Below are 26216 nucleotides of genomic sequence, written 5' to 3' on the forward strand. Positions count from 1 at the left end.
ATTGTCACAACGTGGGCTACTACGATTGCAACGAGCGCGAGGTCACACGGGCAGAGCCAGTCACGTGAGTGTCAATGTTTGGTCACGTGATCGGATGTTGACCGTTTAAGCAGCGAGTGCTTTATCAGCCAACGAGGGCTGTTTCGCTGCAAAAATTTTCGAAGCCTGCTTTATCTCAGTTACGTGAATTACTTGTGCGCTTACTCTTCTACTTTCTGCAAATAAAGGTTATAGTGCCGATTAGAAGCTGCACCAATTGAATTATGCTCCTTCTGACGATACAGATCTGTGTCAATAACAGAAAAAACTAGAGCGCGCGTTTTTCGCGCTGTGAATGTTCATGTGCATTACTAGACCGAACCCTCACGCTGCTAATTCTTGTTTAGAGTTCAAATGGCGCCTGTCTTGCCCAAAACACGCAGCTGAAACTGCGTGTTTTGAGAAAGCAATCAAGTGAGGCCATACATATATAATGCAGGTTTTTTTTTATTATACATTTCTCCAGAGAAAACCAATGAAAAAATGAATGAAATGAAAAAATGATCCGCCGTTCCGGATCGTTATACGACAGCGTACCTCATGGAAGAAAAAGGTAGGTTGGTTGGTTTATTGGGATTTAACGCCCAAAGCCCCTCAGGCTATGAGGGACGTCGTAGTGAAGGGCTCCGGAAATTTCGACCACCTGTAATTCTTTAACGTGCACTGACACCACACAGTACACGGGCCTCTAGAATTTCGCCTCCATCGAAATTCGACCGCCGAGGCCGGGATCGAACCCGCGTCTTTCGGGCCAGCAGCCGAGCAGAATAACCACTGAGTCACCGTGGCGGCTGAGAAAAAAGTAGGGCTTTTGGAAAGAAAATTCCAGGTTTTTAAGGTTGATGGTCCTTCATTGATATACTTCATGAGGAGCTATGAAGAGCATTCCGAAGTGTCAAGTCAGAGCTCGGGTCCTGTGTTTTGTCTCCTTCGTCCGTGTGTGTGTGTTCAAATGCAGTCCAGGCCAATTAAGCCCGAGGATGGCAATGTGGGAAAGTGTAGGACCTACTGCGGTGCAGCTTCGAACAACTCCTTGGAATGACCAGCGCCACAGTCCGTGAAGCGACACACATAACGAGGGCTCGGTGGAAAATTGACGTCGCGGTGTCTAGTGTTTCATACTGGACACCGAGCAATATAACACGGTAGTGTAGCAGAATGTTTTACTCAAAGAGGAGGGACGGGGGGAAGAAGCATGTGAGAAGGCGCTGCACGAACTTTCTGAAGTGCAGTGCACTGAGGTGGCACGGTAGAGCTGCTCACACGTTGATGACGCGACTCAGCTTCTGTATCCTGTTCAGCAAGATATCCCCCTGCCGTATGCAGTTCTGGAAGAAAAAGAGAGCCATTACTGGTTGTTATACGTTGGTGACGTCACCGGTACTCTTGTTCTAATTATGCCCAGCGCAGTTTTCATCGCAAAGAGCGGAAAATCTAAACTTTCACCAATGAACAAAAGAGTGAGGGGTTAAGAGCTTGCTTTTTTTGCGGCGTAATGTGCGCTGGAATTTGATTACCGCCACAGCTATTAAGAACGTGTTTTCCGTTTATGCGGCGTCGGTGTTGGTGGTGTACCGCACCGGGTGCAATCACTCCCGCTGATCGGTCAGAATAGAGTGGCATCACGCATGACATCACGACGGCGCGCCGCATTGGCAGGACAGTATTTCCAATCATTCACTGATCCGAACAGGAATGCGTCACTCGTGACGACATGAGCCAATCACTATAGCTTACCCCTGACGCCAAGGTGATCATAACGGTGTTAAACGACACAGACGTCCTACACCCCTAATCAGAGATACTACGCATTCGGCACCACTCGAGCTGTCACTGAAATTCGCGTGGCCCCAATGATAAACGTCCGGTACTTCTTTCAGAGTCTTTCTGAATATACAAATGGTAATCGATTTTTTTTGGTTGTCGTTCCCGTTGTTTCAGTGTTAAGTGGTTTGGTTTGGTTTGGTTTATGGGGTTTAACGTCCCAAAGCGACTGAGGCTATGAGAGACGCCGTAGTGGAGGGCTCCGGAAATTTCGACCACCTGGGGTTCTTTAACGTGCACTGACATCGCACAGTACACGGGCCTCTAGAATTTCTCCTCCAAAGAAATTCTAGCCGCCGCGGCCGGGATCGAACCCGCGTCTTTCGGGTCAGCAGCCGAGCACCATAACCGATGAGCCACCGCGGCGGCTTTTCAGTGTTAAGTAGTAGTGCCCGCAAAATATGGCGGGTAAATTTCAAATAAACAAGGGGTACTGCGCACATACAAAACAAGAATGAGAGAGGTACACGACCAGTGCCATCTACGCTTCTTGTGTACCCTTCTCGTCCTTGTTTGTGTATGCACAGTACCCCTGTTTAATCATGACTGACCGATTCGCCCAGTAATGCACTCTCAAATTTCACATGTAGTATCTATGCATAAATGAGAGAAGAATAATAGCTGGGGAAGGAGGGCTTTGCCGCTCCTTTGATGGGAACAGGGCCTCCTCAGGAGGAAAAAAAAATACATGCGTCGTTGCAGCTGACTTGCTTGCCTAGTCCGACTCGATCTATATTAATACATCTGCTGCTGCCTGGAAACTTGGCAGTAATGCTCCAGCGCGTAGCTTGGACTGACATTACCGCTATGGGAGTCCCAGTCCATGGTGCAGTGTGCATGTGTTTGTGGCTGATCAGTTACCCTGCAGCCTCCCCTGGATGGCCTCGGGCCCAGCGGCCAAAACTACTCGGTGCTAGTTCCAGTCCAACACGCACGCTGGAGCAATCGTCTGAGTTTGTGGGTGCCGGTACGTTATTCAGCCGCACGATCTGGCTCGTATTTCCGCAGTCAGATATTTGTCACGGAGGAGTCGAGAGAACATGAATACAAGAGCAGGAACGCTAGAAATCAAAAGGAGAGATGAATGCTTTAACAAGAAATTTGCCCTGTCTTCTACTCATTCTCGGAACGGCGTTACGTACGCAGGAACGTTGCGGATCGCGCGAGCGCATGCGCAGAGCGTCCCGTACCGCTGGGCCGCTTGCGTACGTACGCACGCATCGTGTCGTTGCGTGCGTGCGCTACGGGCACGTTACGGGTTGCGTTGACAAGATGGCGGCGCCCAGCTCGCCCGCTTCGAAATAAATACATGTCCCCGCTGCATTCTCCGACGGGATAGCTCGCTCAAATGGTAGCGGTTCGCTTTTATTTCGCACACTCTCACCCACGTGTAGGAGTATAAGTGATAACTAGCCCTGGTTTTTCAGATCATTTGTCGATTTTCAAGCTCTTAGGCCTAACCTGTGTTTACATCGCAAGAACGACACCTGGCGAAGCAGTTGATTCGCTTTTAGTCATTTGTTGCATTTTGTTCTATTTGCATAGTTTTTCTTCTTCGAACGAAAAAGGCTCGCAGTGCACTCACCCTAGTTATCAGTAATTACGGATGAAAATTTCTTCAACACAGCGTTAATGTGCTTTGGCGTCTAGTCACTAGATGGCACTACCGCTTACGCGTGCCCCTGAGGGACGCTACGGCACGGGCAGCTAAAAGTGTCGTGCTCACACTATTTGCAGCGTACGCAACGCAGTAAGCGTTGCGTGCGGAAGCTTACTGCGTACGCCCAACTAAAAGTGTCTATTTGAAAGCTATGCTCTCGTGGTTAGGTTCCAGTTAAACACGAAAAAAAAAAGAAATGAGCTGTCCTCTATTCCAGCAGCTCCACAATTCAGCCTCTCTCTGAAGACGCCGATCTAGGATCATGCGTGTAAAGAAAAGATGCGGGGTTCGATGCCCAGTGCTGTCGGGTAGCCACTGGTTTTCCTCGGTCTGATGCTTGGTTTCTCTGGGGTGAACTGATATGGGGGTTATGAGCATTCTGCCGCCTTTGACATTTTAAGTTTTTTTTTAAATAATCTTTTTCTCAAAATATTTTTTGCTTTGGCCGGTTTCAGGTTCTGATTCTTTTATGTTTGATTGTTTTAAGCCCGTGACAGCTCCGTTCGACGCGGACTAATTTTTTTCTTTTTTGGCTATTTTTTCTTCTCAGAGGGCCATAAACATTGGGTGAATTACATGAAAGATTGGTCTTTCACCTTACGTTGTGTAGACCAAAGCACCTCGTGCCATCACGCTCTTGGCCATGCTCTCTTGCGCCAATAAAATTCATCATCATCATCATCTATGACCACGTGCCACCGCTTATTAACTGTTCCGTTCTGCCGTACATGGACCAAATTGTCGTATCTATTACTGTCGGCTTTCTTCATATATTGCGACAAACGTCCGTGGTGGGCCGTTAGGTTAGGTTTAGATTTGTGGGGTTTAACGTCCCAAAGCGACTCAGGCTATGAGAGACGCCGCAATGAAGGGCTCCGGAAATTTCGACCACCTGGGGTTCTTTAACGTGCACTGACATCGCACAGCACACGGGCCTCTGGAATTTCGCCTCAGTCGAAATTCGACGGCCGCGGCCGGGATCGAACCCGCGTCTTTCGGGTCAACAGCCGAGCACCATATCCACTGAGCCACCGCGGCGGACTTGATGGCCCCGTTATCCGCGTTTGTATTCATAACTGGTAACGTGGTGTTTGTATCCTCGTAGCAAAGCGCTTGTGAGGGAGCTGAACCTGAAGAAATGCTAAACGGGAAAGTTTGGGGCCCTCAGTAGCGGAGACAAAATTGTGGTGATTTTTAACAAACTGCTTCGCCGATTTGCCTTCGCGCCAGACAGGACGAAACAGCGGCAAAAATGGAGGAAAATGAAAAGCGACCGGTGTATCTTATCCTCTTCAATAGCACCATCCTTTGAGGCAAAAAAAATACCCTAGCTGCACTCGGCTACACTCGCTGTGGTGGTGCGCCGCAACACTCGAAACCCGAATACGCCTATATGGAGTAAAAAGAGAGTAGGCCGTCCTCTAGCGCACACTTTTTAAGGGTTTGCGCAAGAGGATAGTTCGCTCTCTTTTTACTTCTTTCTGTTGAAGAGTATGGGCGGTTTCTTCTGGAGAGAGAAGCGGCGAACACGGGATTGTTTAACGCACTGTACATTTTAGCACGCATTTAGTACCCATCACGGAGCCATAATCTCTCGGTTGCTTCAGGCTGTCCTAACAGAAATGAAAAAAAAAAATCAATCAAGCTGAGGACCTGCTTTCCATGATGTCGTTTGAAACGTACGTATAAGCCTCAAAAATGTCTGCAAAAAGCCTACCTGGTACTGCAGGTTCTTGGAGTCGGGACGCATCGTCTCCACTACTCCGCCCACCTTGTCAATTTTGCAGTGGAGCCGCCCGGCCGCGATGAACCTTGCCAGCTCCCTGGGAACGAGAACAAGATGCGTCCCTCACGAGAGAAGTATGCAACACTCCGACAACACGTCTCCTTAAGAGAAAAACTGGCACTTCAGTGCCGCCTACAATCCTTCTTGGAGACTTTCTTCACGGAAAGCGGCTGCGACGTTGAGCCGTGGTATTTCGTAACTGACTACTCTAAGAAATTAAAGCCCTTGTGGGCATGAGACATGTATTAAGGGAGCCGCCTAGTGAATGCTATTCAGAATGCGGTACCTCTGATCATGTGATTAAGGTAGGCGGAGATAGTGCCATCACGAGTGTGGAGTGAGTGTTTTACCGATGTAGGAGTTTTACACAGACACCAGTTAAAGGGGCCAACCGCAGAATTCTAATGACACAACTTTTTTTGGCATGACGCGAAGCTAGCTGTCCAAGGCATCCGGTTCCGCGACTGCTTTGCTAAAAATGCCGTCGAAAATTTTTACCGAGAACTTTTCGATAAGTGCGTGTCGCCGTGTTTATGTTTCCCGATGCTGGAAATCATGACCAGAGAGCGCGACGGAGATTGCACATCTGCAAACATTATGGGCCCAAAACTGATATAAATCTCATCCGCCAGACGATATTAGACCTTTTTAGTATTAAGCAGCATCCATTTCAGTTTCACCACCCCAAGCTGTCACTGCATAGTGACGTACGCCCTATCGAAGCAAGTTTTAGTGGGCCATGGTTACGACTGCATCCAAGGAATCGAAAACATGGTTGCGTCATCGTATTACAAAAGCTAAACAAGCTCATCATTGGCGATGTGCAGGAAGGGCCGCTTTTCATTGAAGGAGAGCTAGAAAGAGCGTAAACTACAATAAACAATTATGAACGCTCCTGAAGGAAGAACGAACCGTATGCTCTCAAAACAAACCAATAATATTTCATGGGTCGTGGTCACGTAGTGGGATACACAAATAATGGCAGGGTTTCACCTCAAGAATCAAATCAAATCAAATCGTCTTTATTTTCTCTCTCAAGGAGAAAAGGGGGTGACGGGCAAAAGCCGCATAACTGCGGCTTGACAAAGCCCGGCCCCAGATGGGACTTAAGTTCGTGCTGCGCGATTTTCGACACTAACATCAAATTACAAATCATAAATATTGCAGTACTCAGTTCTTAGCGCATGAGGCATATTTCATTTCCATCATATTCTCACGAGACGTTTTGATTATTGATCGGTCTCTTTAACTTAACCTTTCACGTTCATGCCGCGTCGCGTCGGTTTCGTTGGCGCAACATACCAGGTGGGTTGGCGTAATGCTCTGATTTCTTCAGAATGAAGTAACGTCACGGGTGACGTTGTGAGAATGCGCCTTGGTGATTACCCAGAATAGAGTGACCTCACCCATGAAGTTATGGCAACATGCACCGCACTGATTGGTTTAATTCCACGCACTGACCAATGAGAACACAATGACGGAACTTATGACGTCACAAGGAACGGAGCTTGCCCGTGGCGCTAATGGGGGTTAGCGGCGTAAACGCAACGGACATCCTATACAAGCTCCCGGTTACTAAACACTCCGACTAGAATCGCTACTATGCAAAAACTCAGAAGTCTTACAAATTCGCAAATTTGCATTATCATAGTGGTAAAACGTCGGGTCAAATTGTTCTGTCGTTTCCAATTGAACACAGAATTACTGCATGTTGACGGGTAGGCAGAGCTGAGGGTTAGCCTCCTGAAGCAGAGTACCTATTCTATGAGGTATTTCTTCCTTATGCTTTCTTTCGCTCGATCCAGTGGTAATCCGGGAATAAAATTTCTATAGGTCGTAACATCGTATTCCCGGCGTTGAAAATCTTTCTCAAACCACACTGCCACTGAGGGCAAGGTGACAGGGAGGTGGGGAGGCTCACTGGTCGATGAAGGACACGGTGACCCCGAAGGTGTCGGCCATGTACTGAAGGGTGAGGCTGCGGTAGGACTGCAGCAGCTGGCTGTAGGCCAGGATGCGCATCTCCCGGACGTAGTAGCGCACGTGCGGAGCCCACAGCCGGTCACGCAGCAGCAGCTGCTCCACGTAGGCTGCGACGGCAGAGGCATATGAACGTTAGGGCTTGACTGGTTTGATTCCGCGGTATTTATCAGCTGAATGGGGCAGTCTTTGGGATCATATTTTGTAACAGAGTTTATTCCGTAATCTCTTTTAAATATTTTTTCCTTTGAAAGTGTCAGGTGTTATGCATATAGATTACGCGCGTAGTTACACTTAATCGTATTATTACGCTGTTCATTTAGAAAAACTCACTACTTTGACCCCTTTATAACTGCATCAGTCATCGTGTATGAAAATGTGTTGGTCGCTACAGGGTAGATAGAAAGTAGGGAAGACGCAATGAAAGCTAGGGTTTGTGCTAAAATGTGTGCTACCGAGACAACATAAAAGTTGGAGTTTTTTTCCTCCTCATATCGGCAGTACATTCCCTCCCGTCCCGAAGAATATTCAAACCAGATGATAGATACAGATAATCAAGGTAAGAAAAACGGAGTGCATGTGTTCACCTGAGTCGGGATAATCATGAGTGGTACTATCGCGTTACATCAGAAAAATTCTAAGTTGCTGATATTAGTTAAAGGAAAGCCTAATTGTTGCAGTACGCACTTCTATTTTTGGACGATAATGTTTTCGTCTTCAAAGATGATAACTGACAGGTTCGGGCTGAAGGGAAAAATGTCCTTTATTTACGAGGCAGCTCGCTCGCCGAGATCGCGTCGGGACCTGGCAACCCACTCCTTCGCATTCGAAAAACACAACAGAAAAGTCTCTGTCGTGAAAACAGATTTTCTATAATGTTCTAGCCTCAAAACTTGCAGTAACTACAGAAGTTTTTGTAGTAGCAGTAGAACTTTGGTAGTTACTTCACAAAAGTACTAGAGAACTACGCATTGCAGAAAAATACTTAATAACTGCAGTACTATAGAAAAATACGAAACAGCAGAAAATTCTGTCAGCACGACAAAAACTATAAAATCTCCTGTCGTATTTTTGGCACGGTTCTGTCGTTTTCTCCGACTGAGTTGCGCTCTGCCTTCACTATCCGACGGCTACACCGCAGGTAGCGAGTCACACGCAGCGTAACGCGTCACACGCAGCGTAACACGTCACACGCAACGTCACTGATCCCCTCACGCGCCATGTCACTGCAATTACGTTAAAATTACTAATTTAAGATGTAACTTTGACGCAGAAGGAGTGCTTGTACTGCGCCAGTCTTACTCAGCAAAAGTAAGCAGTGAAATGCTCGTGTCAGATATGGCTCGAGCAGGTCTGAAGCAGAGAAACTCTGGATCTAAGTGGCATTGAAGCAGCTCAACTCACACTAATTATTAAACGGTCCGGAACTCGAGTACTGGACACTTCAATTCGGGAAAAAATTCAAAACAAAGAAAGGCACACATCAGCTTAGAATTACTTTGAAAGCAGATGTACGCGGAACATCGACCATCGTAGGAAAAAATCTTCCAAGGCTAGTTGTTCAGTCGACCGTTGCATACGCCGGTAACACCAATAGTCAACGTAACCCCGTTCGGGGGTGGTAGTGGAATGGATGCATTTCGTAGGGTAGTTGAGGAGGGGTGTCGTGCTGTTGTGTGAGCGTGCACGCTATATACATCCAGCGTCAGAGTGGTTAAGTGACAGCATACGCTACCCCAAACGCTTCATTCATTCGGGTCATTTAGTTAATGCCCATATATTCCAACATCTTTTGCGCCATATGAAAAGCGTGCAGCGAACACAAAAACACAAAAGTATATTTGCCGGACAGTGAACATAGGTGGGGTCAGTTAACTTTTTTTCAAGAGCATTCTTCGCACCATCGAAGTGCAAACAAACTTCTCTATAGTATTCAGCATCACTCAACGAAGACCTCCCTTCTCTGCTCGAGTTTCTTCGCCACTGTTGGTGTTTTATTTTACGACGTTTTCTTGTGTAACCACTCCCTAACTAATAGCTCTGGATGCTATGGTATCGATAGAAATTTAAAAAAAACTGGGAATGGGCACGAATGATAAATTTTCGTTTTATTTTAACCATGAATAAGAGCTTCAAACACAACAATTAGCTTAATTTGCTAACACTATCGCGAAGCCGATCGTTCAGTTTAAGGAACGTCGTTGGGAACGACGAATCGATATTGTTCGCTCAAACAGTCTCACCTTGAGAGTAGAATGCTCCTTATGCATGTCTTTACACATTGCCCACCACATTTTATTGAAGCTCCTCCGGGAATATAAGGGACGCCTGGGGTCGAAATTTGCATTGAAATAAAAATAAAACGGTTTATGGTTTATGGTTTATGGGGTTTAACGTCCCAAAGCGACTAAGGCTATGAGAGACGCCGTAGTGGAGGGCTCCGGAAGTTTCGACCACCTGGGGTTCTTTAACGTGCACTGACATCGCACAGTACACGGACCTCTAGAATTTCTCCTCCAAAGAAAAATAAAACGCCTGCAATAAACAAGTCTGTCGGTTCTCCCGGAATGGCTGCATCGATTTGCTTATCAACACAGTCATCTGCAAAAGTGTCAAGGTCACTGCCCATTTTTGACACAGGCCTAAAAAGCGTTTCTGTGGGATCAGGAAAACGTCAGTGTGATAAAAGGAGCATGAAGATTACAAGGCTAAGCTTTAGCAGTAATTGAGGAAATGCCAAAACCTGCTGCTCGTTGAAACCCTGCATGTAAAAGGATTTTGTGACAAGAAATTGAATACCTCAAAGCAAATGTTCCAGGCATATATTTCTACCAATAAAGTAGCTGCTTCTAGATTGAAAAATTTTTTTTTGTAAGCGGTCAAAACAATTAACGCGCAAATTTATCTTTTATACTGATTAACAGGTTCACAAGAATAGGCTCACGAAATAGTTTCGCAAATGTGTTTAAAAAGAATAACAAAAATGGTCCTATATATGAAATGCTGCAGAGAAGAAGCCCGATTTGTCTTGCCAACAGTGAGGGATGCGAAATAAGTGCGATATTTCATTTCGGTGGGCAACAGGTATTTTCTTCACGCATATGGCGTTTCTCCACACCAAGGGAGAAGATAACTGATGTGTCTGACTGCATAATGGCAAATTCTCACCGAGCTTCCTGAAGAAGATGGCGTAGCGGCACTTGTACAGGGAGATGAGATACTCGTAGATGTCTGGCACTCCATGCAGCACTTGAAGAATCTCAGCTCCTTGGACAACCTGCGTGGAAGTGCATTCATTGAGCAGGGAACACATCATGACGCGAAATAAAAACATGCAGATGAGGAAGGCAAAAGTTAGCGAGTGCTGAAAGATGGGACATGGTCGTCTGTGGTTTACAGAGGGGTTGTAGTTATTTCAGCGAGTGTCTCGTGCAGCACAAAAATGCATGAATGACAATAAGAAATGAAAAACTTCGCTGCTGATACCACTATGAGGATCTTTCGTTAGCTGTAATTAACATGACGTGTACAGGTGCCGTCAGAAGTAAAGGGAAGGCAATATTAACGAAAAAAATCAGTCGTTGCCCCTCAGTTCATGCGTCCTTAAATACATACGTGCAGCCTAATTGTGATCGTGCCAATTGCACTGTGCACCAACAAAGATGGACCATTATGCTTTAGATTCAAAGAAATAAAATTTAATTGACAAGGACGCCTTCCATTTGCTTTAGACGGCGAGTGTACAGTGGCACTTCCTACATGAATGTGCAGTGCTCTCAAAACCGGTTAATCAGTTTTTTGATATAGTATACGGTTAGATCAGACCGATGTGGTAACGACCTGGTATAGAGCTGTAGAATTCTAAGCAGGCTCCAGCGTAGTCTGCATGAACACTCCCTTCTACCTCCACTCCCCGAAAGGTACTCTGCGGACTTGACTGGGCAACCGTGGATGAATATTCGCGATAATAAGCCCATTTAGATTTGAAAAGGAATGCATACGTTGCTAGCAACCAAAAGGCGCGAATGGGCGCTCTTCCACGCAGGGTAGGGAGCGCTGCGCGTTCAGACCTTTGCTACAGTGAACTAGAATCGACAGTGTAGAGGGACGGGGGTCTCTCCATTGTATCCAGCGGCAACGCCAGCAGCAGTCGGCTTCAAGAATGGATGGATGGATAGGAGCGCCCCCTTTGAAACGGGGTGGTGGCAATTGCCACCATGCTCGGTTTTTATTGCGAAAGCAATACTACTTGCACTTTCACCCCCTTGCCGTGCCGCGGCGGTGACCACCACTGACCTTCATTTGACCTTGATTGCATTAGATTGGCTTAGATTAGATTAGATTGGACTGGAGTGGATTGGATTAGATTAGATTACATTGAATTGGATTGCATTGGATAGGAGTGGATTGGAGTGGATTGGATTGGATTTTATTGGATTAAAGTGGATTGGATGGGATTGGATTGATTGGTTTGGATTGTATTGGATTGGATAGGAGTAGACTGGGTTGGATTGGAGTGGATTGGACTGGAGTGGAGTGGATTGAATTGAATTGAATTGGATGGGATTGGATTTGATTTAATTGAATTGGATTGAATTGTATAACCGATGCGTCACCCCAAACCTAACCACAAGCACCACCACCAGCTACACTACCAGCTGTACCATGGCGTAGGTACGGATATTGCTTTCGCAATTACCGGGCTTAACCAAGCTAAGCCACAGTGAATTTTCTTTATTTTTGTTCAACTGTGTTGTCAATTGTCATTAAATTTCGCCATCTTATTTCACTACTGTTTCCTACACTTCTAACCTTATGTCACGGAAAGTTCGATCGCAGTGCCACCAGCAACGCGTGGATTACCCCGAAGTTCGGGTGGTCGCATTTTTTTTCGCATCCAGCACTGTTGAAGTACCGTCTGTGAAACCGAAAAGAAATAAGTAGTTTTTTTTTTATGCACCAAGCACGGGGGCGCAACGTGGACAACCAGTTCTCCTTGCAGACGTACTCAGAACGTCACAGGAACGCGTTCAATAGTAGGCGACAGCAGCGCCGCCACTTCGTTCGCCACTGGCGGGGACGAGCGCATAGTCTCGCCAGCGCGCTACAATGTCTGTTCTAGTGAACTGTACAGAGTCGATCACACTTGTCTAGAGTGCTCGGACGGTGTGCTGCGGAGCAAATGAACGGAAATTTTTTCGCAGCAGCTTTGGTAGCGGTTAAGGCGCTGGTGCCCGTGCGGTTCACATCTCTATTCGGCTGCTTTCCAGCACAAGCATTATCAGTGAAAGTCAATACCTGCTTCATAATTTCTCTTCATTCCCCGCGACCGGCACCTTTCCAGCGCTCTAGACAAGTGTGGTCGACTCTGTACATCTGCGAAACGCCTGCACTTTTCCAGGATTGCATACTACTTAGGCCTGAGCAGCGCTTACGATAAGAAGAAAAGGGAACCAACGGTCCCTTAGGTAATGAAGTGGGTTTCAAGAGAAGGCAAGCAGATACCAAGGGGTAGAGACTGGCAGGTGCGCAAATGAGATTAGGAAGTTTGAACAGATAAGACTGGAGCACTTGGCGAAGGACGGGGTTCTTTGGAGCTCAGTGGGAGTGGTCACTGAGCCGCACTAAGCATATTAAGGTTGATGATGACGATGGCGGGTACCTTCTCCCGGAGCTCCACTCGGGACAGGGAGATCATGCTGGCCAGGACAGCGTACGTGACGAAGCGCTGGTAGTCCATCAGCTCGTAACAGGTGAAGGTGGACACGGTGTCCAAAAACAATGTGGCCGCCCCTTTGAAGTCTCTCACAGCAATGCTGTACATTGCCTGGTAGACCTTCAGCCGGTTCCTTCGATCCCAGTCACCACGCTCTTCAATGAGGCTGCAAAGACGCGTCGGGTGAAACAAGTGGCGCTGGTAATCTATGCTGTGAGGCTGGCTGGTTTGTACTACAGGAATGAAGCCGCAATCGGAACGCACAGCACAATGAAGAAAACACACAGAGATGCATGTGACGCAGTTCGTGCGCGTGTCTGTATGTGCATGTTGCGTTTTTAGCGGGTTTAGGTTCATAGTTTTCCAGCGTAACGGCCAAAGGCCAAAGAAGGTAAGAAGAAAAACTAGAAGAAGCGGGTGGAATTCTCGGAGTGACAGTGACCAGCTCGGTCGAATATACTCGAATATCTATGTGGTAACTGGAAAGCACTGGGCTTTTTGCGGTCCAGAGACTGAAGCTGCAAACACCAGAAGCTTCACCAGGTCAATAATGCTGGCTTGACTTGGGTGAAAACATCAGTCTACTGTTGTAGCAGTCTACAATGTACCTAGACATTTGCAATTTACAATCTACCTAACATTTAGCAATGCACGAAGACATGTTATCAACCATTCACTTGCCATACAAATGCTACTTTGTACGAAGCTGGTATAAAATTTTCACATGCTTTGCTGCCGCCACAGTCTGCCTCCAATCCTGCGCTTTCACAATGTGCAAGTTATAAAATTGTGTTTATTTTTCTGTAGCCATGTCGAACATCGCGAGTAGGTCGTACGATACCGTTTCAAAAGAATTTCTTTTCGTAAGAAGCGTTTGCAAGCGCTAAAGGAGTTTGTAGATATCTATTATTCCAAATGAAATCTTTGTGAGGTGTAGGCCCTATGGGAGAATACGCACCGCGACCGTATGTAGTTGTGTGTGATCACCTGTGATTTGTATGTATACTTTTTCCGCACTATTTGTTGGCCGGAAGAGACCACTAAATTATGCACACGCCATGTTTATGGCGAAAAAGAAGACGTGCAGCGTGTCATTACCCCAAATAACGATGTGTGACAACGATATGCATTCAACTACGACGAAGCATCAGCAAATTGCACTCGGCCTTCTTAAGCCTAATCTGAAACACGCGCCTTCACACTTAAGACTTGCTTACATCACGCTAATCCGCCCGAAAGTTGAGTATGCTTCTGCCATATGGGACCCTCAACAAGCATATATCATAAACAACATTGAATCTCTACAAAACCGTGCTGTCCGCTTCATCTTTTCAGATTATTCACGCTTCACCAGTGTCACAGCATAAAAACAACGTGCCGAGTTGGAACCACTATCATGTCGACGCCATTTCGCTCGCCTAACCTTATTCACATACTGTATCACCATCCCACCTTCCACGATGACTTCTTTTTGCCACACCCTGCAGTCTTTCCTCGCCATCACCACGATAACAAAATAAAACGCATAACACGCAGTTCATCTCTTTACGCGAAGTCATTCATTCCTTGCACCATAATAGACTGGAATGACCTGCCATCACACATAGGTGCTGAGGTTAACTTACAATCGTTCCAGCATTCGCAAAAGCAAACCATGGACGAACAGATTTTGTATTTTTGCTGTATTATGTGCATTCACTGAGTATTTTATTCTGCTTTGTTTGATGTTTTATTTGTGTACATTACTAGCTTTATTTCATACTTCGTTATTACTTGTATTTTATATTTCAAGTGCCTCTGCCGTATTTTCATGCTTGTATATCCCCCCCCCCCCCATGTAATACCCTCGCGCGAGGGCCCTTAGAGGCATTGTAAATAAATTAATAAGTCATCGCACGAAAGCGACAGAGAGAATAGAACACTACTGCTGTAAACCTGCATGTCGTCTTGGCTCTGTCATGAAACTGAAAACAACCAGGACGACGATGAGGATAGAAGCCGTAGTGCAACGAAGCGGCAAATTGAATCATCCAAATCAATCGTCGAAACAAGTCAGTACTGAAGGTGGAGAAGATTGTACGGATCAACCAAGCTAAATACATGAAATATGAATCCTCACCACGAGACGCACCTTTACAGTGAAACATTTGAAAAAGTTCTGCGGCGATTCTGTTTTTGAGAACTTCGCTTGAGAAACTTTAATTCGGAAACAGGTCTGGAGTGTGTTCCACATGCAAACTGCTATGACACTCCTATAGGCAGGAACATTACACGAAAAAAAAAAAACGCAGCCTTCCCTCATCCAAAGAAAAAAGTTCAGGGGGCACTTTGGCACACTAAACTGCTTCAAGGCGGAAGTCTTTCCTGGAGCACTGTCAGGCATTGACTGAGAGACTGTTTGTTATTGACTAGTGTTTTATTTGGCTGTATACTTTAACTGCGCATTCAAACTACACACTTTCAGAGGAGCGTTTCACTTCTCCCCTAGTGCGTCTCTTTATCTGCTTCTTCGACTTCGGCTGTATCCACGACTTCCTCAAAGTTAACGTCGGGGGAGATTTCCGCAGATGGCTCATGCCCCGTGAATTCTTTATGTTTGATCGGGTCTACGTCGACTACTACCGCCTTGTGGTCACTGAAGTGGAGTGATATGTAGTCTAAATCTTTGACGCTGGGGTGGGTTCTGAAGACCAAATCCAAGCAGCTTCCGTACTTGGTGGTAGCTTTGTCCCGTGGAGTAGACAAGTGCACACCCAGAGATTTCTGCATTCCATCTAGGAAGTCTTGATGCGTTCTGGCATCCTGGTTGAAGTCTCCTACCACTATCATTGGTCCAAAGTTGAACCAGCTTGGTAGCACTCGTCCCATGAATTCATGGCCAGCCCGTTGGGATATGTGAGGTGACAAGTAGACGCACACCACGTTAAGTCAACTTTCGAGCTTGACACCGCACACTCCCCCATATCAAAGTGCAAGTCGTCAAACTGTAGCGGTGTTAGGTTGACGTCTGGGTGAGCGTAAATGGCAACTCCCGCTGCTTGGTTGGAAGCACGACTTGCTCCTGTAACGTAGTGAAAGCCTTTGATCTCAACTGGTGCCACCAAGGGATTCATCCATGTTTCAGTGAGACAGACAACCTTGCACCGAGCCAAGACATGGTCATGTGCGACGTCTTGACCGTGTAGCGACAGTGAACGTACATTCACACAAGCTAGTGGAAGCTGTGATGCTTCCATGATCGCATTGCACCGCTGGGTGATTGTAGTCAAGCGATGCTCGTTTAGACGCCTGAACTCGTCCATGAGGCTGCGGTTTGGGTTGCTAGTCAAGCCGTGGCGGAACTTGGCCGTGCTCGTCGGCAAATTTGTTTTTGAAGAAAGGAAATGAATCTGTCTCGCATATCTCGGTGACACCTGAACCTCACCGGAAGAAGGGAGGGACATGAGAGTGAACGAAGAGACTGTATTCAGTACACGCGGCTTTGAAAATGGTTTTTTGAGGAAAGGAAATGTATCTGTCTCGCATATATCGGTGGACACCTGAACCTCATCCGAAGAAGGGAGGGACATGAGAGTGAACGAAGACACCCTATTCAGTACACGCGCCTTTGAAAATGGTTTTTTGAGGAAAGGAAATGAATCTCTCTCGCATATCTCGGTGGACACCTGAACAGGGACATTAGAGTGAACGAAGACACCGTATTCAGTACACGCGCCTTTGAAAATGGTTTTTTGAGGAAAGGAAATGTATCTGTCTCTCATATCTCGGTGTACACCTAAACCTCGCCGTAACGGGAAGGGAGGAAGATGGGAGTGAACGAAGACACCGTAGTCACTAGACGCGCCTTTGTTCATTCCAAATCATCGAGCTGGCATGGCGAAGTGGTAGCGTGCTCGTCTCGCACTCCGGAGACCGGGGTTCGATTCTCAAGCTCGGAAAATTTCCTACTCTGTTTTCTTTCCTCAAATACAATTTTCATTTTCTTCATTACGCGCCATCTTCGTCTTTCTTCTTTCACTCCCACTTCCTCCGTTCCTCTACGGTGCGGTTCAGCTGTCCACCGAGATGACAGAGATTTACTGCGCTATTTCCTTTCCTCAAAAACCGTTGCGTTGAAACGGCAAGGCATCGCGCCGAACGGGTGGTGGCGTTCCGTGGATTCCCTGGCAGCGCTACAACACGCTGTCGCGTTCCACTCCTAAAGGCGAAGCTTAAGCTTAATTAGCAGTTAATTAGTATTCAGGCATTAATCAGTAATTAACCATTAATTAGTGATTTGTCATCACTTAGTAATTAGTACTCAATTACATGTGACGCCACCAGTGCCACAGAAGCACTGAAAGTGGTGCGGAAAACACTTTCGCCTCTACGCACTTTAGACAGTCAAAGTGCCCCTGAATTTTTTGTTTATCTGGTCTGACTAGAAAGACTAATTGGTTAAGTAAGTCCCACTAACTTGGAGCATCACTATACAATCCCTTTAATTGGTTGCATGGTTAGTAGCCAAAGTGCAATTGGCCCCCTTTGAAATTCGCGCACTGTGACGTCATGACCGTTTCGACCAACTGAAAAGCGTGACATTTTCTGTCGACAACTTCTGCTTACAACGATGAGGCATTAAAGGCTTCCGCCTTAAAAAAGCTCTCGCAATCAGCTTTATTTGCACCTGAACAGGGCATCGTACTGGTACGTGCACTGTTGCAAAAGGCAAAGTTGCAAGTTGCGAGTTATACGTATTGTATTCACAGTGAAAAGTGAGGCACACATGTCTAATTAAACGAAGACAAACTGTTTGAAACTTGTTCACGTGATAGATTTTCAAGTACTTGATCCTCCCACACTTTTCTTAGCCGCCAAGCCCTACTGATTTTAACTGACATCACGCACAAGGTAGGTTACGTGAAGGCTGACCTTTGATTTCTGCACCGTACTGAATTTTCCACTGCCAGCACACGATACCGTATGGCTACTAATTTTTCATATTAAATGCTCTTAATTTCGGCCTGAAAGAGCTAAGAGCATTCGAGAAGGACCCAGCTGGCTGGTTCCTCCGCCGTATTCGCTTTCCCGCCTGTTTCCGGCGCACAACCTGCGACAGCAGCAGTGAACTGCTGTTTAGCTTGAACTGAACTAAATATAAATAAAGCTCGGGGATAAAAATGGGCTCGGTGGGCAACTCTATCCAATTGGCACTTAAGCTCCGCCCTTACATGAAGCGAGAGCATTCATGGTTCCGTTCAGTGGTTTCTCTTCGCACGCAGTCACTGTTTTTTGTTCACATTCACATATTTGTCCCAATAAGTTTTCCACATTATTGTGGTTGAACTCGTCCGCACTACAGTTTATGCATACAATGTCGCTTCTACATACACACACAATGATTAGTTTTCACTGCATCAACGACACAATCGCAAGATGACAATGGAGCGTTCCGTCCGGACGCACTGAGATCTTTATTAGGGTGCCTCGATGCGCGCGCGATGCGCGCGCGCTCCGTTGAGGGTGAAGACAACTGCGTCGTCTGCTACGGCGGCCGCCATCGCCATGCCCATTTCAAAGGCGCGGGGCGTGCGCCAACAGGCTTTGTGCACTTGCCGCTGCAAGAGCGCGCTTGTCTTCGCGACCAAAAGAAAACACAACTGCGTTTCACGCCTCTTCTAATGAAGTGTAAACAGAATAGGCTTGTAGGGGACAACTGTCCAAATATTTTAAGATTTGGACGGTCGTTTCTCCTCTCACACGACGACTCGGGTGCTAGATTGGAAAGAGTTTATAGAGCGCACTATTAACCTAACTGCAGGATTAAAATAAATTAATAATAGCAATATCATAAGCAGGCATATTGCATTCAATCACTCAATTGTGTAAGTAGTTAAGAACGTTCCAATTGCCTTATTCACATTTATTGTCAACCCCAATACTAGAATGACAGTTTTTTGTAGAAAAAAAAGATTAATGTGCTTTACGTACCTTATCCTAAGAAATAAAAGCCAGCACATTCGCCACACGTACACGAAGCAAATATCGCAGTACCTGGGCCGCGCATGCACGCATTGTGCACTGAGAATCCCAGTTATCTCCAGGTATTTTTATGCGCGTGTAGTCGGCCATTCGAACTTGGCGGGACCACTGTATATTGGTAAATGATGAGGGAAGTTATTAGTCGCAGTGAAAATACATCCGTTTATAGTCGAATGGAATCGAAATTTTGGTATCATTGATAGGTCAAACTAATGAGAGTCGACTGCATTAGTATAATTCAATGCACACTGAAGACAGTGTTTTAAAGACAAAGTAACAATCTATTGCCACGATCAGAGATTAGTTGAAACTAGGGGTGTGCGAATATCAAATTTTTCGAATACGAATCGAATACGAATACTTGGTTCCAAATATTGAATCGAATATCGAATAATCAAGTACAGACGCATTTAACCACTACAAAACATTTATTTGAGCACCTAAGAACATCACAGTTCAATTATCAGTGATGAAATGAGCACAAAAGGTGTGTGTGGCAGCACAAAAAGTGTCAAAGTCTCGAACATTGTTCTTAGAAGAGTGCAAATATCAGAGAAGTTGTCTAGTACACAGCATTGATCAAGGCTAGCTTGCCATAAGCACAAAAGCACGTTGCTTAGATGAGCATGAAAGGTTGTCGTGAAGGAAATCCGCCTGCTCCACATAGTCAGGCAGAAGTAGTTCCCTTCTAGCTGAAACGACTTCTCCAGCCACAAAAAATGCCCTCTCAATTGGCACTGAACTGGCACGTATTGCAAGGTATTTCGTGCACAGCTCTGACTATACCAGCTCGCAGGTATAGCCACAAAGAAGCTCACCAGCGCAGTCAGCTACTGCATGGCCCAACGTTACGCATTGCTATGGGCGCCGCCATGTTGTTATGTCTCTGTCGATAGGACTTGCGGACCGAAATGAACCCCGGCGCTCGCAATAGATATTCGGCTAGATACGAATATTCGCGTCGTTCGAATATTCGAAACAACACGAATAATTGGATTTCGAATCGAATACGAATAGTAAAAATATAATATTCGAATTATAATCGGAAATTTCGAATATTCGCACGCCCCTAGTTGAAACCAAACAATCATTAATAGTGTTTATAACCATGAAAAATTTTTATTTGCCCAGAAAAGAGGAGGATAAACTTTAAAAATATTTCAGGGTACTTTGACGGCATGTCTGCACAATCATCCTTGTCTTCAAAACCTGGAGTCAATGCAAAACAAACAATGCAATTTAGGACACTTATTAGGTGTAAAAATAGTAACTCTGCTAATGCTAGCAGCATGGGTGTACTTCAGTGTCGATAGCAGCTTAGGTTAAATTAACTCCTGCACACGTCTTGCTTGCGTGACCGTTGAGACGAGCTTTCTGAAGGTGTCGGAGGAAGATGCGCAGTCTAAATCTTGCGTACCTGCCGGTCAGCGTTTTCCGGATTTCTTCGTCATGGCTTGCGCAGAGCTTCAAGCGCGGTCGGTATGCTTGCATGCAGGAGGCCTTTCCTAGGTATGCTGTAAGTGAGCGGAGAGGTGACTTCATTGTCACTAGTTTGCCTGTGCACCATGAGTTTATTCCAACAAAGTACTCCTCGTAGATTTTGATCATGTGCATCACACCATTACTGGGATAAATTAGGTTGTCACCTTCTGACACATATTCCTTCAGAGCAGTCAGAGGCGCATGTTCATCACTAGCGCATCCCAGTAGGGCATCCTTGCATTGCTGGCAGCTGACAGACGGCAAGATTCTTTTCAAAATGAAGCCTATGTAGTGCAGAATGCTGCACTCTCTTGTGGACAGTTCTTCAATGAACAGAATTTCTGAGTCATTTATCTCATGAGGTTCCACTTCTGTTCTTTCTTTCTTTGCCTGGGAGAGAAGGTCTACCAGATATTCGCGGTCATCGAGATCGTAGCTCGTCGTCCATGGGGTAAATAAAAACTGGCTCACGCTCACAAGCATCAGAGCGCATTTCATGTCATACGCACTGGGCACAGGTTTTCTCAGTAGAACCACCGAAAAGAGGTTCTCGAGACAATCCTGTAAGAGTCTGCTGGTAAGAAAAAAATCGTACCCCTCATTTCCCAGCAACACTTCTTGGAGGTGGTGGTGCACTACGGCACACAACAACCCAGCATTTTTCGATGTGCGCCCAGTCAGCACCAAGAGAAAAGGCGACAAAGCGAACGCACGTGTTACGGCCGCCGCGCCGCCGCGAGAAAGGGCATGAAAATGGCCGCCGATGGACTGTCACGGCCGACGAGGCGGCACTCGCCCTCCCAAAAGGTGACTTCACCGTACAGAGGGCGCGCGCGCATCGAGGCACCCTAATCTTTATTAAAGCCCCTCAATGAAACAAAAGTAGCGAAAAGCTTTGAACTTTCCGACACTCCTCCTCTCCTAGCGCGGCTCCGGGTAATCGAGCCTCCCATTGGCCGAGGCGCCGTAGTCACGTGTTAGCGCGCGCTTTTTGGCTCCGCAGCAGACGCCGGCGCCATTGCCGGGGCTGGGGGTCGCGCTTCATTTTCGTTCTGTGCAACAGTTTTGGCGGGAAGCATTTTTTTTTTCATCTTTGACGGCGTCTACGTGTTGCGGCGATGCCGAGCTTCTGTTGCGCGTATGGATGCAACAACCGAGGATGGCAGTGGCAAAATATTTTTTGTAACTCCCTCCAGAAAAAGCAACGCGGCTCGCCGAAAGGTTTGGCAGCACAGGATCGGCCGGGCAAACTTCGATAATGTTGTGGATCCGCGTCTTTGTGAGATAAGTGGTCGTTTTTCAGTTGTCAGTCGTGTTTTTTCGGATGATTTGGTGTGAAGCACCAGCGGCTGCAGTCTTTCTTCGGACTAAATGCCGTTTGGCATGATTTTAAATAGACTCGTTCGCTAGCGGGTACGAAAGCCGTGCTGAAGTGCAGGTTTAATGTTGCTCGCATAGCGTGTCGGCTTGGTTGCAGTCGGGCTAGTTCGCAAGCTCGTTCGCATGTTGTTTGAGCCCCGCCGTTTACGTTGCTTGCTATGCGTATTTGTGTTGCTGCAGCTGGACTCCTGGGCTCACGTACTCGATACTAAAGGGGTGGTACTCGCTGTTTGAGCCTATGCTGCTCATGCTGCTCGCGGTGCAGGTCTAGCTTTCATGTTGAACGCATCGCTAGACGTATTTGTTTTGTTACAGTTGCACTCCTTCGCTCACGAACTCGACACCAAAGGTATGGTACTTGCTGTTGAAGCTCCTGTTGCTCATGCTGCTTGCGATTAAGGTCTAGCTTTCATGTTGCGCGCATTGCTGAACGTATTTTTCAAGCAGGGTTCTAAATCGAAATCGGGCGTTACTGTGCCTAGGCACATTAACGCACCTGTCGCTTGAATACTCGATATCTGCGTGGATAATACTTGAGAATGCAAGCAAGGACCTCTGTAAAACATAGTTTCAGACATTTTGGGTTGAGGCCGTCGTCGCTGCCGCGAATTCCTGCGAAAATCACGCTGCGTGGAGCTATGTAACGTGGATAGGTGGTGTCAAATGAATCACTAACACAGCGCAATGATCCAGACCATTTCCAAAGTTCGACATTGGAAAAGCTCCTCATGGCTTTTAATGCGGAGTGGTGACGTGTTAACACTTGTGCATTCTTTTTTCAGTTATGAAAGGTCACGCTCTATATTGTTTTTCGTGCCTTGTATCTCCCACGCCACAATCTCAATGCGATCGAATCGGAGGCAGAAAATGCAACAAAAATCATGCGGGCGCGAGGTCCGCTGCGCGCCAAAGCGCGAGCGACGAGAAAGCCACTCGTCGAGCGATGGTAGTCACTCTATAGTCGGATACAACTTAAAGGCCCCCTGCCCACCCGCGGCCAGCAGACACTCTCTACCTCACTTTGAGCGAGCCTCCTCTCCTTCCATTCCCTCCTCGAAATTTTTCTCTCCCGCTCCTCGTCGAGTAGGCTCGGCAAGGCAAAATCACCCCTTCCTTCTCCGGTGTAAGCCGGAGGCGTGGTGTCTGTGGAGTGCGTCACAGGGCGACGTCATGGCCCCGCCTTCAATAGAATTCTTTTCTTGGTTTTTGCATTTTCTCCGCACACTGAACGATCGAGAGGCGCGATCGGCTCGTCGACCACCTAGACTTGTTAGCGAGCGCATCCTTTCATACATCTGTTTGTCATTCCCAGTTAACGAGCCACCTTTTCATTTTCTTTTAGGCCTCCCCACCGTTTCACGAGCGGAGGGGCGGAAGTCGGTTGTGTTCGAAACACACGGCGAAGCGCGGACCCGGCAACCGCCCGTTTGCTTTTCTCCATGCGTGTTTGTGTTCTGTGTGTTTGTGTCTTTTCTCCGCTCCAAAGCATATGTCATTCATTGGAGTCAAGGCGTACGCAAGATGCACGAAAGATAAGCGGTATGTGTGCGGAGCAGTCAAGTGGGCGAGCGAGGGAAAGGCTCTGCTGCACTACTAATTAAAACCTTGTTTTTGGGGGCTCGCATAGAAGAAAAGAAACTGAGAAGGGAGCGCGCACGCAGAGCGTCTCGTGACGGGATCACGGCGGGGGGGGGGGGGGGGGAGGGGGGGGGGGGAGGGGGGGGCGAGCCAACTCCCTCAGTTTTACTGTTTTTTTACTTTTTATGGCTAGGGTTCAAGGCTGTCGCCGCACGCTCCCTCCGCAGTTTTTTTTTTTTTGTTCCTTCATGCGGGTTTGTAGGCATGAGCCAGAACAGAAGGCGCTGCGGAAAGCGCTGTGCAGACGACGCGACGCCAAGGCTACGCCCAACCTTCTCCCGTCAGTCAGAACGATGCACCAATGGAGTGCCTTTAGCGAAAGTAGCCCCCCTTGACGTCAGCGGGGTGCAGAGTAGTGGGCCGGGCCCGTTTTTGAAGGAAGGAAAGAACGAACGGGCTTTGATTTGAATTTTCGCAGCTTTTCGGGGCGCGCATGGCTCTAGTATTTTGCAGAGGTTATCTTCGATGCCTCATCTATGCAGTGGGCTTGTTTTTCAAAAATGTCCGGACCCTGGTCAGTGGCCCTTTAAGTCTGCAGTGAAGCTCCGCCCATATTCAGCCTTCGCGCACAGAATTCCTTCACGACAAAAAAGTAGTCCGCTGCTTAAACGCTTCTTGTTACGTTAACAAGAAGCTTATGACAAGAAAAAAATTATGACCTCTAGAATTTTGATTCACAAATTGTTTGATATAGTCAAACATTAAAAAGCTGATTTCGTTTACAGTTGCGATTGGCCAGCGGAGTAATACAAGACATCGTGGACCGCGGCCCAGTGTTAGCAACTGCTGTTTCTTTAAGTTGTATCCTACTTATAGTGCCGCGAACTTGCTCGCGCGCGCCACTTCCAACGTGTGCTCCGCAGTCAAAGCGATCGAAGAACAAGAAGTTTCTATAAAGCAATCCAACGTTGGTCTGGGCAGTTATTACAGTAACTGATTTTTCAATCTCTCATTTTATGATGTCATTTTGACCGAAGCCAAGTCACAAAACGCGACACAAAGTTCATTTGGGCGCGCGGTCTGCCGGGCGCCAAAAGGCGACGGTTGGGAGCGTCTGCTAGCTGCTGCTCCCGGCCACGGAGATCTCCCGGCCTAGGTGCCGCCACCGTCGGCGCCCGGGAGAAGCCGAGAGAACGAGCGCCGGCCTAGGAGGAGGAGGGAGGAGATGTCGCTACTTTTAGTTTATTTAGGGGCTTTAATCTTTATGCTTCCCGCGCGCTATCTGTTGGGGCAGCGGCGTACTACGTTGAATCGCAGGGTTTTCCCAGTGGCCGCCGTATGCTGGCGCCACTGTGCGCTTTCAAGCAAAAAGGGTACCAAACGCCAACATGCACTTAGCTACTCGCTTAATTACCATTTCAATAATTAGAACTTCTATAATTACACACATACTCAATAGGAGATACTCGTAAGACATTTTTTTATGTGCAAGACAACACCACATAGATATTAAACGCAGCTTGTAATTAAACAATACGAGCTTGCCTGCGTGGTCGTGTTATATTTCGAAACAGCTATGCACTCTCATCACCTGAAAATGTTTTCTGCCAGCGAAGAGTGGTGCAATTCTGTAAATATATGAAACAGTTAATGCGCAATTTTCCCTTGCTTAAAAGCGATTTTTAAAAACTAGTTTTACCATCTGTCGTGTATTGCATTGTATTCCTCGCCTTTGAAGGCAAGAAATAAAAAAGCCTGCCTGGTGACCCAAAACTCGGGTGTTCTGATTGAAATTTAGTTTTTCCTCTCGTCAAACTAAGTACTTAGTATAATTGCATGAGGGATGCGCTGACCTTTAATTCACATTGCTAGTCCTATTTTCAATTACTTTCATTCCAGACTCTCACCTGTGACGTTGCTTTTTCGACACGCGTGACGAGGGTTTCTTGACACGCGTGACCTGGGTTTCTGTCCACAACGACAACGCCGTATTTTCCGTTGAACGGGAACCTTACATTAAAGAACCTCAGGTGATAGAAATTCATCCGGAGCCTTCTACTACGGCGCCTCTTTTACTCGTCTCATTCCCTTCTTCTTCCCTTCATCCACAGGACGGGTGAGGTGTCGACCGAGAGACCCGCCGTGGTGGCTCAGTGGTAAGGTGCTCGTCTACAGAGCCGAAGTACCTGGGTTCGAACCCTACCGCGGCGGCCGCGTTTCGATGGAGGCGAAACGCTAAAGGCGCCCGTGTGCTCTGTGATGTCAGTGCACGTTAAATGGAGACCTCCACTACGGCACCTTTTATGCGAAGCATACTAACGTAGGTTTCGGACCATCGCGCGACGCCCGGCGGTGGCCACCATTGACCTTGAAGTGAGATCACATGATGTGACGTCACGTGATGACGTCACACCGGCTGCAGATGGGGCCTCATATCGCGCCGTCGGACGTCGCCCGGCGGAGGCCTCCATGCTGCGGTTCGCGCCGTCGCGCGCGACGCGGCGGCGGCGCCACCATCGCTACATCACGTGATATGTGACGTCACGCCAGGGATGAAGCGGCGCGCGCCCGCCGTCGCGTCAGTCTCTGTGCCCGCAACCGCGCCAGCGTCTTTGCGCCGGGCGTGTATGCGGTCAAGATGCCTCCAAACGCTAAAGGCCCATCTCCATGGACACATCCGAGGCGCACCAGCGCAGCGCTTACGCGCCCAGCGCCTCACCGTGACAAGCGTCAGAAAACATATGCAACTC

At 47.2% G+C, this 26216-nt stretch overlaps 1 protein-coding gene across 1 annotated transcript in view; it reads right to left on the reverse strand.

The window, feature by feature from the left end:
• Positions 1-1188: 1188 nt before the first annotated feature.
• LOC149360312 (26S proteasome non-ATPase regulatory subunit 6-like) overlaps positions 1189-26216 on the reverse strand; it is a 32940-nt gene continuing 7912 nt past the window's right edge. The window contains exons 4-8 of the mRNA XM_089569235.1: positions 12952-13171; positions 10458-10566; positions 7231-7399; positions 5241-5346; positions 1189-1367 (exon numbers count right to left, since the gene is read on the reverse strand). Of these exons, the coding sequence (XP_089425361.1) occupies positions 1299-1367; positions 5241-5346; positions 7231-7399; positions 10458-10566; positions 12952-13171 (673 nt within the window). The 3' untranslated portion in view covers positions 1189-1298. The remainder of the gene's footprint in view (positions 1368-5240; positions 5347-7230; positions 7400-10457; positions 10567-12951; positions 13172-26216) is intronic.

The sequence above is a fragment of the Amblyomma mixtum genome, chromosome 2 (assembly GCF_055824585.1).
Source record: "Amblyomma mixtum isolate Tamu chromosome 2, ASM5582458v1, whole genome shotgun sequence".
Classification (NCBI taxonomy): Eukaryota; Metazoa; Arthropoda; class Arachnida; order Ixodida; family Ixodidae; genus Amblyomma; species Amblyomma mixtum.